A 15,036-nucleotide genomic window follows, 5' to 3' on the forward strand; every position below is an offset into this window, starting at 1 on the left:
GACTTAGTTATTTACAATACTTGATAGGCAATGGACTCATTACATCACTCATGTAACTGTAACCCCTCTGGACAGTATATTTACAATACAAATGCATATTAAAAATAATTATACTATTTGAGCTCTCCACAGAGTCTATTATACATCAGTTAATTCATTTGTAATCACTTGCATCCCACCCAGTGTGGTTACTTATAGATGTACGGGCACATTCTAGCTGCCACAATGAGGGAAACCATGCAACTTGTGTTTCTCTTGGTCTGGCTTACTTCACCTAATGTATTTTTTTCCAAGTCTTTCAATTTACTTACAAATGGTACAATATTATTCCTTCTGATGCATGAGTAGATTTTCATTGTGTATATAAACCATGTTTTCTTGATCCATATGTTGATTCCATATCTTGACTATGGTAAACAATGATGCAATGAACATGGTTGTACCAGTAGCTTTAGTGTGGGCCTTGTTTGTGCTCTATTGGATAAATGGCCAGGAATGGAATTGCTGAGTCATAGGGTAGCTCTATGTTTAGTCTTTTAAGGACCCTCCATCCTGCTTTCTTCAACATTTCTGACCATAAAGAAAATGTAAATCAAAACCACACTGAAATTCCACCTCATTCTAGCTAGAATGGCCAATATCAAGAAAATGAACAACATCAAATCCTGCTGTGGATGTAGCTAAAAGAGAACTCTATTCCACAAACTTCACTAAGTGATACTGGGTAATATTTTTGTTTGCATTCAACATTACAACACACTGTTTTATATCAGGTTTTTAAAAATATGAAAATAGCATTCATTTAGGTATAAAATGAATAAATGAATCTTTACCTTAAAAACTAGCTCTCCTACGAGTCCATTCCATGTCCCATCCTCTTGAGGGCTTCCATACTTGTGGTCCGGAGCAACATAAATTTCATAGTTAAAACCCAGGTAGTTTGATAAGGCATCCAAAACGTCAATGGAGAAACCTTGGTATTTCTTCGGCTTACCCAAGACATTTTCAGATACCATCACAAAGGGCTCTTCCTATATGGAGATAAGAACAATCTTGATGTCAACCAATAAATATACCTAAAAGGCATAATTAATTCTTGAAAAAAATTACATATAAAATCCAAACATTGTTTTATACGTTGAAAGAATTAACTTAAGGTATAATATAATTTGCATATTATCCATGCCTCACATTGTTAAATAGTGTTCAATCACTCAATTTTTTTGTCTTCTTATGAAACTGTTGCCATATTAAAAAAATGGTTTCTTACCATCTTAGGACCAATCTAAGATTAATCAATAATACTATAATACATTATAATATCATATTATTGTACATTTAATGTCTTTATATATCATAAAATTGTAATACCACCATAAGAAACTGTGGTTTTTCTGTTATCTATTTTTAAGTATTTTTGATTATTTATATAAAAATACCTAAAAGTGTTAATAACATAATCAATTTGAAACTCTTTGAAAAGACAAATAGTTTAAAGCTGTATAATTTATCTAAAATATAATAATAACATATTTAATGGAATTATTAGTTAAATTATTTTGCAACTAAGTTTATGCTTATCACCTATAATTGAATGTGAAAACACACACCACAACCATAAGAAAATAAACCAGGCACCAGAGGGCTTGCCTGTAAGTTCAGCACGTGGTTGGTATAGACTGGAGGATTATGAGATCAAGACCAGCCAGGGCTATAAATTGAGTTCTAGACCTTCTGCTTATATACTGGGAAATCATTTACTTTTATGAGCTATTTAATTTAAACTATTTAGCAAATGGTTCTCAGCCTCTACCTTACATTTTGTCTTTTTTAAAGCGACAGAACTTTCACTTTGAAAACTCACTCTTAAGAGAGTACAGTTGAGTTGAAACACACTAGCTTATGACAGAAAATTAGAAAATGTATTTTTTAAGAGAAATGGCGGCGGGGGGGGGAGGAAGAGTGAAGCATTCTTGTTCTCTAAGCAGGAAATGAGACTTAAAGACTGTCAAAAAAATCTATTTCTTAATTTCCTGAACTTATCAAACATCTTTCAGCAGTAGTTATAACTTCAGATAACCATTCATACAGTATATAGTTCACCTACCTCTGTGCAGACTAAACTCTATCTTTGGGCCTACGCCAGAATTCCTATAGATATTTTCTTTAAATCATTTTTCCTTAGAGAAACATAAAACAGCTTTCATTGAGATGTAGAATAATTCTTTGCTTTTGTCTTTTCACCAAAAACAACAATAAGATTCTTATAAAATCACTGCACCTGTTCTAGAAATAATGTCCGTAATGAAACTCTTCTTTCCCTAAAACTCACCATGAATTTGAGTTGCTCAGGGCCAGCGTTTCATAAGGTATAGCCATGTCCTTTTTAAAAATGAAGGAAACAGACTCAGTGATAGAGTGCTTGCCTAGCATGCATGAAACCCTGGGTTCAATTCCTCAGTACAGAAAAGGCTGGAAGTGACGCTGTGGCTCAAGTGGTAAAGTACTAGCCTTGAGCAAAAGAAGTTCAGGGACAGTGAGTACCCAGGCCCTGAGTTCAAGCCTAGGATTGGCAAAAACAAAATGAAGCTATTGAAGCATCTATTTTCACTTTGGTTTACCCAGAAAGTCAGTGCAGTATTTCATGTTCTTCTATAAGAATGTGGATCCTTTGTTATTCTCCAATATTTTGAGATATTTTTTCCACTTTAGCACTAGCACAATAATATGATCTGCAGTCTTGCTTCAGGAAAGGAAAAGTGATAGGTCTAAGTCGGACCGATGCAATGTTTGCAAGGTGATTGGCACAGCATTTCTTGCTGTCATTTCTACAACTTGCCCACTGGAATGATCACTCAACAGCTGTGCCCTCGAAATAATAGGCCCTTGAAGTGACATCATAAGTTTCAGGAATGAGATAGAATCTATGTCCCCAACACTTGTAATATTGTACTACATCAGGACTGCCTCTCAAGGATTAGAGAATTGTATGAGAAAAGAGAAATTCCTGTCTTTTCATGGTAAGCTATTGCTTTTCCTTTGCTATAGTAATATTTGGTGCTAATATTTGGATGTTGAAAAGTTATGAATCAATATATAAATGTAGAAGAATTAATCAAAATTTGATACTTTGATTTGTTTACTCTAAATGACATCATAATGCAGGAAAGATGCAAGTTCAGTCTTATTATATGTACGATAAAAACCCATCTTGATGATTTCAATTTCTTTATATCTTTAAAGGTGAGCAAATAAGACTTTTAGACAATTGGAAGAATGTGTTACTCTTCACTTGGTTGTTTGAGCAAAATATAGAGCTAGTCAATAAGTATGCATTGTGAAAATATTCTGAAGTCCTGAGGTTATTAGACTCAGAATGATTTAAGCTATCCCAAACTTAACTTCAATTTCAGGAAGTACATAAATATGACCACAATGTTATATAAATAATCAGGTCTTAGATGTTTATCATGCTATAAGTAATAGTAACAAAAACAATTATCTATTTTTTCATTCTTCATTTCTAGATTATAAACTACTGGCAATGGCAATCCAACTCAAAGAAGATTCGTAAATGACATTGATTCTCCTACCAATAATTTTGGGCAAAGGACATTCTCTACTTTCAAGAAGCTTCTTCAGAAGTGAACAAATGGGTTAAATTCAGCAGTGATCTGACCCTCAGGGAACAGACTAACCTCCTGAGGCAAATAATGCTTAAAATAATTAAGATGTTAACTGTATTTCATAGTTCAATGTAAGATGTGGCAAAATAATTTCCCAATGTATACTTTGAAATAAACTGTTAGTGATTTCACTTTAACTCCTCTCTTTAGAGTAATTATTTAATATCCTAAATTATTATGCTTGCTTTTGTACTATTTTGTCTTAAGAATGATTTTAATTCCATTTTTGTAAGGGCATACCTTTATAAATAGATCCCTTTCGCCAGTCTGTTGTCAAAATCTGTTTTTAGTAATGTCAACTAATTGATAAAAGGTACAGAATAGGAATGGTTATAGTAAGGTGCTTTTAAAGAGAGTTGATGAATTATTGATGAACATGCCTTTTAAATTTTATGCCCTAAATAAACCCTTATTGCATCCCATCATTTCTCATCTGGATCAATGGCTTTAAAGCTTTATTTTTAAGCTGTAATACAGATTGGATCACTATTTATGAATTCTAACTTTGGCCTGTTGTTCTCTTTGAAGACAACTAGCCAATATATCAGAGAGGCAAACACAGCAGCAGACATTAGATTAAAACTCTGGGAACTATAATAAAAGAGACACTCGTTTTTTTTCTCTGTGGCAATACTTAGCTTGATTTAACAAAGGTAATATATATATATAGGTATATATATTTATATATACCTATTTCTAAAATCAATTGAATCATTGAGTTTTCCATTTAACATCCATTGAGCAGCTACTGCATCAAGGTATTACATAAAATATAGTGGTATGGTAAAATCATGGGCACCACGTTCAAAAGAATTTTATAACCAGTAGGGGGAAATGAGAAGTCAATTTGCTCCCCAAATGCAAGTTAAAACAAAAGCAACAGATATGAGAACAACCCCACCAACCACCAAGAAACACAGGACAACAGCAGAACTTACTATTTAAGGGTTTACAAAGCTATACACTTTCTTAATAGATGAGATAACTAAGGTAAGACAAAGAATTTTAGCTCTAAGTTGCACAAGAGGTTATAGAAGAAGAAAGCAATAAAATCTATCTTACATAAACTTCACTTCTCTAAACCTCATTTAAAAAATGTTTTGGATTAAAAGCCAAGACTATACAATTTGGCCTAACTTTTACCACAGTGTAAGATAGTCCTAAACTCATAGAGGACCAGGAGATCAGGAGGTTTGACACGATAAAAAAGAAAAAAAAAAAAACGAGAAAAAAGAATCCAAAATTGCCTCACATTATTCCTTTAAGTAACTTCGGCATACAATGTTCCAAACAAAAATCAATGACAAGCTGGGGGCTGGGGTCTCACACCTGTAATCCTAGCTACTCAGGAGGCTGAGATCTGAGGATCATGGTTCAAAGCCAGCCTGGGCAGACATATCTCCAATGAACCACCAGAAAACCAGATGTGGTGCTCTGGCTCAAGTGGTAGAGCACTAGCCTTGAGCTAAAGAGCTGAGGGACAGCTTCCAGGCCCAGAGTTCAAGCCCCACGACCGACAAAAAAAAAAAGAAAAAAAGACAACAGATAAGTAATGTTTCTGATAGTAGAACCAGCAGACACAATAAATCACATAAATATATTTCAAGAATTTAGATATTAGCATTTTCACATGCATATTTTAAATACTGTGTTTTCTAATTTTAGGATATAATAGCTTTTTTGCAGGGGGAGGTCCGGTCGTGGGGCCTAAACTCTGGTCCTGGGTGCTGTCCCTCAGCTATTCAGCTCAAGACTAGCGCTCTACCACTTGAGCCACAGCGCCACTTCCAGCTTTTTTCTTATGTGGTACTGAGGAATCAAACCCAGGGCCTCATGCATGCAAAGCAAGCACTCTACCACTGAGCTACCTTCCCAGCCTGACATAATAGCTTTTTAAAAAATTAATTGACAGGAAACAAGAAACTACATAAAGTATCAGCGCAGAGTTGAAAAAGAATCCTACAGAAATTTGACTATTAAAGGAGATGATTGCCAAAGAACTTAATGATTTATAGTTTAACAGTGTATAAACAGAAAAGGGAAGAATTAACGAGTTGTAATAAGTCAGAATTGAAAAAATAGAAAAAGGAAAATTCCAAAGCAAGAATAACCAGAGGGAAAACTAAAGAAAACTATACCAATCATGTCATCTAAAGATCTAGGAGCTGTCACTCACTGCTTCTGGGCTTGCAAAGTGTGGAAAACATTTTGCTGTATCTAGTACTGTATAAATGTATTTACACACAGGTTAAAATTGCCTGTTTTTGAATGACACATAAATATTGATTGAGTTTGCAGCAGTCCATAACCTTGTCTGGGCAGTTCATCTGATTGCAGGTGAGCACTAATAAATATTGGGCATTAAACTATATGTTCAAAAAGGTTAATAGTAATATTTTAATTTATCTTATTATTTTATTTTTATTCATGGGGCCTGAATTCTGGGCCTGGGCACTGTCCCTCAGCTCTTCAGCTCAAGGCTAGCACTCTACCACTTGAGCCACAGCACCACTTCTGGCTTTTTCTGCTTACGTGGTGCTGAGGAATTGAACCCAGGGCCTCATGCATGCAAGGCAAGTACTCTACCACTGAGCCACCTTCCCAGCCCCCATAGTAATATTTTTGTAATAGCCTAAATCTGGAAATAAATGGGGAAGGGTGAATATGAATGAAATATTCCAAATGAATGTTTGAAAAGAGAATCATGAAATCCATTAAAATTGTTTTAAGAAGAGGAGAGGATGGATAAAAGTAAGACAAGGGAGTGAATTTGATCAAAGTTCATTGCATCATATATAGAAATATCACAGTGAAACTCCTTTGTACAGATAATATATGCTAACAAAAATCCACATAAATAAATCTGAGAATAATCTAAAAATCCAAATGTCTATCAACAGGGAAAAGATAAGCACATTGTGGTATAGTGAGACAATGGAATACAAAATAGCTTAATATTGAAGATATTACAGTTATGTATTATTATTATGAATAAAATTTAACAAGAATGATCAAAATGAAAATAACATCATAAAACAACAGAGTTTGGTTCTACCTATATAACATTCAAAACAAGAAAAATTTGGGTGATTTATGAATTCCCATCTTTAAAGCAAGAAAGAATGAAAAAAAAAATCAAGACAGTCATCAACCTGGTTGGTTTAGCTTTATGATAATGGGTAGAGAATAATCAGACAAAACACACCAGGGGCAGTAGCTTTTATGATAATGAAAATTTTCCCCTTTTGGTTCTGAGAAGTTAACGTATTAATTAATCACTTATGCATTTTTCCCACTACATATGCTATTTTGCAAAACAAAACAGAGAAAAAGTATGTTAAGTGGCACTAAATAATAAAAGACACTGAAGCTATATAAAGGTGGTCTTTTATCTGGTGTAACACTTTGGCAGAGGGAATGGATAATAAGAAAGTAATTGCAGGTATAGAGAGTACGTTGTGGCGTAAGTGAGGATTAGGTGCCTTTAGCAATAGCCCAAATGATTGAAGATTATAGCCCAGGTCTTTTTGACATGTATCTTCAGAGTTTGAGTTCATAGCTTTGAATCTTCTATGATGGGCACGGGGCGGGGGGTGGGGGTGGTGGTGAAGAGCGGAAATCATAATATCCTATTGTTAAAATTCATTTTCCAGCAATTAGTTTCAAAGAGTATTAATAGGACTTGAGTCTAAATTGGTGAAAACCTGTCTGCTGATTAAATGAAAACAAATTGCTGAGCACAATTTGCTGATCACTTGCATGACAGATTCTCTGAGCAAAAAGCCCCACAGCATCTGGAATAAACAAAGCTTTCACAAAACATCCCCAGTTCATCAATCTAAGTGCAGCATCATGAGGATCTGTAGACTTACTTGCAGAAAAGGGTGTTGCAAGTAGCTGGAAATTTTTATATTAGTAAGGATTTATTCCCATCACTTGTAGGGTTATTAGATAATAACTTCATAATTCTGAATTTGTATGCAGTCACTTAAAAATCTCATGTTAATTGGTGAGTTGATTTATAACACTGTTTGCAGCTTGCAACTTTTATAGTTCATGCCCATATTTTAGTAATATATAATGTTGCTGGCTTCTAATAGGGTTTTTTAAAGAATCTGATATTTTTTGAGAGGTACAAGTTTAAAACTCTTCTGTGAAGGTTCTTTCCAGGTGTTATTCAGATGTTTTATTATGCCCGACTTTACAGAACTGCCTACATGGCCCAAAGTAGGAATGAGTCACTGGAAATTGCTTATAATTCTGTTCACAGATACAGCTCAAAGACATTAAAGAGAGAATGAGAATATTTCTTAATGGCTTGTTCAAAATGTTTTCCCATTACCCACATTCTTGGTTGACGCAAACAAAAGTTGTCTTTATGCATGGGGGGAGCCTATTTTACTCATGGATGACACATTCTACATTGCTATGTGCAGAATTAATGGCCACGATTCTCCTTGGGAAAACCTCGTTATGTTTTATAGAGCATATATGAGTGTTAGAAATTGTTAAAGTTCACAAAGGCTGGAAGTATGGAATTTGTTAATAAAGCGATGACAAGTCATCAGGATAGGGAAAAAGGAACAGCTAGAAAAGAAGGCATATTCTAGGTATTATGAAGTAGAAAACTGAGCTCCATGAAGAGAAAAGCAGGTTATAAGGATGTGTACTAGAAAATCTTCTTTTAAAGGACTTGATTTTGCTGGAAAATTTTTATGTAGAAGCAAATATTTAGGATGGATTACACTACATGTACATGACATTCACAGTACATTTTGAAGTCTTTGATTTTTTTTTTTTTACCAGACTATAAAATTCAACTACCAATGGACAAAATCTCTCATCACTGTAACTGGCTATACACACATCTTACCTATTATTTGTGATTTCTATTTTGTAAGCAATTATTTAAATGTGAAAAATTACTTTAAACAGAATAAAATATAAACATAGAGGCATCTAATAGATGTAAAGTATTCAATGGCTGGAACATACAGTAAATCATGCAAAAGTTAAAAAAATATCTTAGGTCAAAACAATATTGGGTCAAAACAATATTACTTAGAGGGAAAAGGTAGAGTTTTGGCAATTCATTTGGTCATTCAAAAGTGTGTTAATACCCAGCACATGCTAAGAATATGGTAGTAAGCAAAAACAGAAATAATAAAACCAATACTTCTCTACATATCTAGGGCTTCAGTCTGAGTAGGAATGACAGACAGTAGACAAAATAATTCTTATATATATTATGGATTGACAAACACAAATACATGCACCTGCTGAGGTGTAAAGAAAAATTAAATAAGGAGAATGAGGAGTAGATGAGAGAGGTCAGATTCCCTTACTTATGTAACTGTAATCCCTCTCTATATTACTTTTACAATGCAATTTTTTTGTCAGTTGTGGAGCCTGAATTCTGGGCCTGGGCGCTGTCCCTCAGCTTTTTAGCTCAAGGCTAGCACTCTACCACTTGAGTCACAACACCACTTCCAGCTTTTTCTGCTTATGTGGTACTGAGGAATCGAACCCAGGGCCTCATGCATGCAAGGCAAGCACTCTACCACTGAGCCACCTTCCCAGACCTGTGAGGGTTTTTTTTTCCTTAACTGTTACTTACCATGAGAGGAGAAGCTACTGGAGCAAGAAGCCAGATGGGCTCAGAGGGTAAGAGAGGTATATTTCAACAGTTAACTAAAAGGTGGCAGTTGTGACAGTTACTATTGACAACAGACGGAAGGAAGCAAAGAAGCAGCAAGGAGATCAATTAGGAATCTGCAATGCATCAGAAGTGAGCTAGTCATGACCTGGCTGTTAATGGATGGGAGGAGATGTAATCAGACTCTAGGTCTTTTTGGAGTCAGGGCTGAGGGAATTCTCTGATATATTGGATGTGGGGTCATAAGTACTTACTGAGAGGTGATGCAATGCTATGCCATCACCTTCCTGGAGGCCCACCGTAGAGCACTCTGCTCTCAGATGACACTGGCTTCTAAGATTCACCTTGAAATGCCTTTTATTGAGAGTATGTATCATGGTAATTCTATTAGAGGAACTAAGACTTTGAATCAATAGATTAAAGTCTTCAAGGTGAATATTCAATATAGAATCAAAGAGATTATATTGTAAAAACTTGCAGCACTAAGCACAAAATGAATACACATTGTAACTTAATAAAGGGAAATATTAAAATGGTGGTCATAGTACAGTTCACTGCTGTCCTTCTAGCTACTTGGGAGGCTGAGATCTGAGGACCATGGATTCAAGCCAGACAGGCCAGGAAAAGTCTGTGACACTTTCATCTCCAAATAACCACAAAAATTGAGAAGTGGAGCACAAGCCTTGGCCAAAAAAGCTCAAGGAAAGCATCCAGGCCCTAAGTTCAAGCCTCAGTACTGGCACATACAGACATGCATACACAGAAACACACACACATACACATACACACACACCTCTGCCTAATTATGACTCAAAGTCATTTAAAGGGAGATGGTTATTTGTTAAAATTATCATTTAATTCAGAATCTCAGAAGCTTCCATTTTAAAAGGACAGAGTTTGATAGCAAATATTAAGGTGACATTTATTTTTGGTCTCTTGAAACACATTTGAGAAAGAAAAATTAGAATGAGAATTATTTTATTTAGTGCTTATCAGATTAGCAAGGATGAAAGGGAGCACTAACATTTATCAGCAGCCTGGGAAGGCAGTTGGCTTTTGTATATACTTCTTATGCGACTCAAGACTGGTAATACTTTTTCAGGAAACAAATTCTCAATTAGAAAGAAAATGCCTCCAAATGTTTGTATAATTTTATCTGGTGATTTTCCATGTAAAGAAATAATAAGTGAGTTTAATTTTTTAAAAAATATATTTGCCTATTAGCCTATGAGTGTGGCTTTAATTTCCTCCACTGTTAAAAGCAAAGAATTAACTAATAAAACAGGAAACATTAGCAATGTTTTCAATGATCGATTATAGGTGAGTTTGTCATTAATTTTTGTTTTCTAAATTGTCTAAGTTTTTGACATTAAATGCAGAATATTTTTTATTCACAATAGCTATGGATAAATGAGTCTAAAGGAAGAGGAGAAAAGCCAGAGTTGGACCAAAAATTATTTAGACTTTTCAAGCAAGGAATACAGTAAAGGTAATACAGAGGCAGTGATGGAACTCTGGAAGAAAAGAATCCAACCCAGGAATTAGGACTCGAGAAGGATCAGAGAGGATGAAAGGGAAACAAAAGGTGTCTTTGCAAGAATGAACTGAGGACAGCATTTGGAAGTGAAATTGCCCTGGATTCCTGTGGAATGGGAAGACCACAGGTACCAGGCCCATGATCATCCATTGCAAGTTGGAGACCTTGGAGACATTTTCGAAAGCTCTTTGTTTCTCTGGAGAAATTAGAGTAGAAGCCAAATTTCAGTGATTTCAGAGGGGAAAAGAGAACAATGAAACAGAGATAGTTAGCATGGAAGAATCACTCAAAAGAAAGGAAATATTACAGCAAGGGGAGGTTCAAGACCAAGAGTGTGGATTTCCTTCCTCAGGAGTTTTCAGGCTAAAGAAAGGAGCAAATGACACATAGTAGCAACACCGATAAAGTTACATATGTATCTGATAATCCTCATCACATGACTTTCATTTGCTTGTTTTTAAAAAGTTTTCAAGCATTTTTATTGCCGAGTTATGAATGAAAGAACTGAAACTTGAAGAGAGAGAAATAGTACACTTGAAGTTATAAAGCTAGGTTGAAAAATAAAGGAAACCTGAAATTTCAATCTTGCATTGTCTGAATCCTAAATTCTATATACTTAGCCATTAATTAGTGTAGACTGGCTTTAATTAATTGATGAATTTAGACTGTCAGAGGATGAGCATGTGTGTGTAAATGTGGGTGAAGGAATAGAGAAACTACATGGTGATAAGACATGAAGAATTTGGGCTAGTCTTTGAACACATGGTAGTAATAAAATACTCCTTGTCAGACAGGCACCGTGGCTCCCAACTGTAATCCTAGCAACTCTGGAGGCGAAGCTGGCAGTCAAAGGTGAACCCTTGCAAAAGTTTACTAGATTTCATCTTAAATGTGGGAGATAGTGGCGGGTGACCATCATCCCTGCTATGCAGAAAATGTTAGTAGGGGGATCAAGGTCTGGGGTGTCCCAAGCATAAATTTTAGAAAATCTATTTAATAAAACAAAGCAAAAAGGGCTGGAGATGTAGCTTAATTGGTAGAGCATTTGTTTGGCTAAAAAGAAAAAAAAATCTCCTATACTTCAAAAATTTCCTATCATATGCAAAATAAAGCCATGTGTATTTTCTTCCTCTTAGGAGCTGCATTTGAACTTCAATCAGCAATTTTGCCATAAAGATTATTTTTTTTAAGTGAAAGCACTTGAAATATTATCTGAATTTCTCTTATCGGACTAGAGCAGACATTTTTGAAAATGCTGGGCGCACTTTATGAGAGCTGGTCTGCTAATTCCTGGAAGAAGACAAAGCATCCCGTTAAAATCCTAACCATATGCACCCCATTATTGTTCAGTTATCATATCAAGCTTTCCTTCTGTTTGCAAGGTACACATTACTGAGTGAGTTCCACATGCCTGTGTGAACAAACCTCGTCTTTCCTCCCATTCTCAGTCTACTGTCAGATAATTCATAGATCTCCAACCATCCAACTTAAGTGTGTTGAGGAAAAGTTTTCCTTCCAATAGTGGAAAGTCATTTTCTGAACAAAGTTAGTCTCTTCCCTGACAGGATTTCTGGAGAGAACAAGGGAAATAATAATTTCACCAACCCTACTCTATACCCTTTGTAGAAACTACTCACTCTTGCAGACACTGGTCTAGCTGATCTAAGGTTTTACAATAAGGTGACAGGTTTTCTATTTCTAGTGAGCTGAATGCTTTCTGAAGGATGTACCTTTTTCTTTTGATTCTATTATGAAACACAGCGGGGGACTTAAAAGAATAGATCTCCTGCATGGAAGGCAGAAACAGAAGAGTTGAAAGTAGAAAGTTGCCAATATTTAAAAGCAAGCAACAAACCTGTAGGGATATACCAAAAAAAAAAAGTGAAGAAGTCTATATTTCAAGATACAGAGAAAATATTTTGAGTTTCACAAATGAACACATATAAAAATGAAAGAATATTGCTGGAAGTGTTATTAAAATGAACATTAAGGCATACAAAACTGTTTATTTCTCACCAAAGCAATGTCCACCCGGATTACAAGAGTGATATAATTATGGGGATACCTATAGAGAAATTAGAAGAAAACTCTTATGATTTCCTGGAAAACAGATTGTGATTCTCCATTGCTATTTTTCATTGCACAATCAATTGGAATGCTTAGCCTAAAACCAGCCCTGATAATTGCTTCATCAACATCACTGAGTGCAACAAATATCATTTAGTTTTTGTTGTTGTTTGTGTTTTGAGAACTGGTGCTTCTTATTTATACATTCTTCAATACGTATTTTTAAAATGTCCCAAAGTCAGGTACCAGTGGCTCACACCTGTAATCCTAGCTATACAAGAGGCTGAGCTCTGAGGATCACAGTTCGAAGCCAGCCCAGGAAGGAAAGGCTGCAAGACTCTAACCTCCAATAAACTACTCAGAAAAAGCTAGAAGTGACACTGTGGCTCAAGTGGTAGAGTGCTAGCCTTGAGCAAAAAATCTCAGGGACAGTGCCCAGGCTCCGAGTTCAGGCTTCAGTACCAGGAAAAAAAAAGTCCCCAAATAAGAAATAAGACATCAAGTATTGAAACACATCTTGAGTTTTGGGGTAGATGACCAAGGTCATTCTTAAAATTTTGAAGGGCTCATCAAAGAAAGGTGGGATAATTTTCAAACTCTTGTTACTGACCTTTTTCTAAAAATTACCTTCACTTAAAAAAATAAAACCATTGCTTTGAAACGTGAATCAGTTGTTTATTTTTATTCCCAGATGGCCTTCAGACCATACAACTTTGATCCTTCATTTTCTTTTTTTTTAATTTTTATTTAATTAATTAATTTTTGTCAGTTGTGGGGCTTGAACTCTGGGTGTGGGTGCTATCTCTTAGCTCTACCACTTGACCCACAGTACCACTTCTGGCTTTTTCTGTGTATGTGTTGCTGAGGAATCGAACCCAGGGCCTCATGCAAAGGAGGCAAGCACTCAACCACTGAGCCACCTTCCCAGCTCCTGATCCTTCATTTTCTAGAGTATTTTATTGACCATAGTCTGGGAGTATATTTGGCTCTGAAAAACAGCAGGTTTTTAGTTTTAATTGAACTACAGAGCACATTACATACAAATCAAAGGGGAAAAAATTTAGCCCAAGCATTTCATTTTCCTAGTTCAAAAATCATGTCTCAGCTGGGCGCTGGTGGCTCATGCCTGTAATCCTAGCTATTCAGAAGACGGAGATCTGAGATCTGAGGATCGTGATTCAAAACCCCTGACACTTTTATTCTAATTAACCCGCAAAAAGTTGCAATTAGAGCTGTGTCTCAAGCAGTAGAGCACTAGCCTTAAGTACAAAACAAAAATACACATACAGACACACAAAACAAAAATACACATACAGACACACAAAACAACAACTCAGGACACACACACACACACACACACACACACACACTAGAGCACTTGAAACCTTTGGAACAAAGAGTTAATACAGGTACGAGACACTAATTCACTTCCCTCATGCCCACCTTTTTGTTTCCAGGTTAAAATAATTACCAGATCATTTACATAAAGATGCTATAAAACAACACATTAAAACCCAAATCTCTTCTTATTTCAAGTGATCATTAAAAAACCCAAGGGATATATTCTTGTATAACTGTGCATTTTGCTTTATTTTCCTTAACTAAGGTTTCCATTTCTGGGACCTCCATGCATGGTATGGTAGTTCAACCCTTGACTGCCGGCAGTTTCCCCAGAGAAAGCTGAGTTTTAATAACAGAGGCCGAGAGATGAGTTAAACCATTCCCAGACGGGATGCTCTGTAGATATTGCTTCGCATTTCAGAACACTGGAGTACCATTTAGGGCAATGGATAGTGATTTGATAAACTTTCTTCTGCTGGTCAAAAGCTGTTACTGTTGCTTTTGAAAGAATCTTGAGTCCTCCTGGGGCAATGGCTTTCTCTTTGGAAAGGCTGCCACTACGGACTGTGGCCTTTTGAGAGGAAGCTGAAAAAGCATACTAAGTTTTGTCACGCCCTATTTTCTATGGCTTACTGAAACCAAGTCATTACCTTATCATTTCTAACTTGTTTGTCCACCACCCCCTCTTATTGGAGATAAAAGTCTCAGGGACTTTCTTGACCGGACTGGCTTTGAACCTCAATCTTTAG

The 15,036-nt window shown here is 35.7% G+C and overlaps 1 protein-coding gene across 3 annotated transcripts in view; it reads right to left on the minus strand.

Moving 5' to 3' along the window:
- Positions 1 to 15,036, minus strand: part of Grid2 (glutamate ionotropic receptor delta type subunit 2) — a 1,058,508-nt gene that overhangs the window by 274,007 nt on the left and 769,465 nt on the right. For all 3 annotated transcript variants that reach the window (XM_042701886.1, XM_042701887.1, XM_042701885.1), the window contains one exon: positions 834 to 1,031. In XM_042701886.1, coding sequence (XP_042557820.1) covers positions 834 to 1,031 — 198 coding nt within the window. The remainder of the gene's footprint in view (positions 1 to 833; positions 1,032 to 15,036) is intronic.

Source organism: Dipodomys spectabilis, unplaced genomic scaffold (assembly GCF_019054845.1).
Source record: "Dipodomys spectabilis isolate Male_0828 unplaced genomic scaffold, ASM1905484v1 ptg000297l, whole genome shotgun sequence".
In the NCBI taxonomy this organism is placed as follows: Eukaryota; Metazoa; Chordata; class Mammalia; order Rodentia; family Heteromyidae; genus Dipodomys; species Dipodomys spectabilis.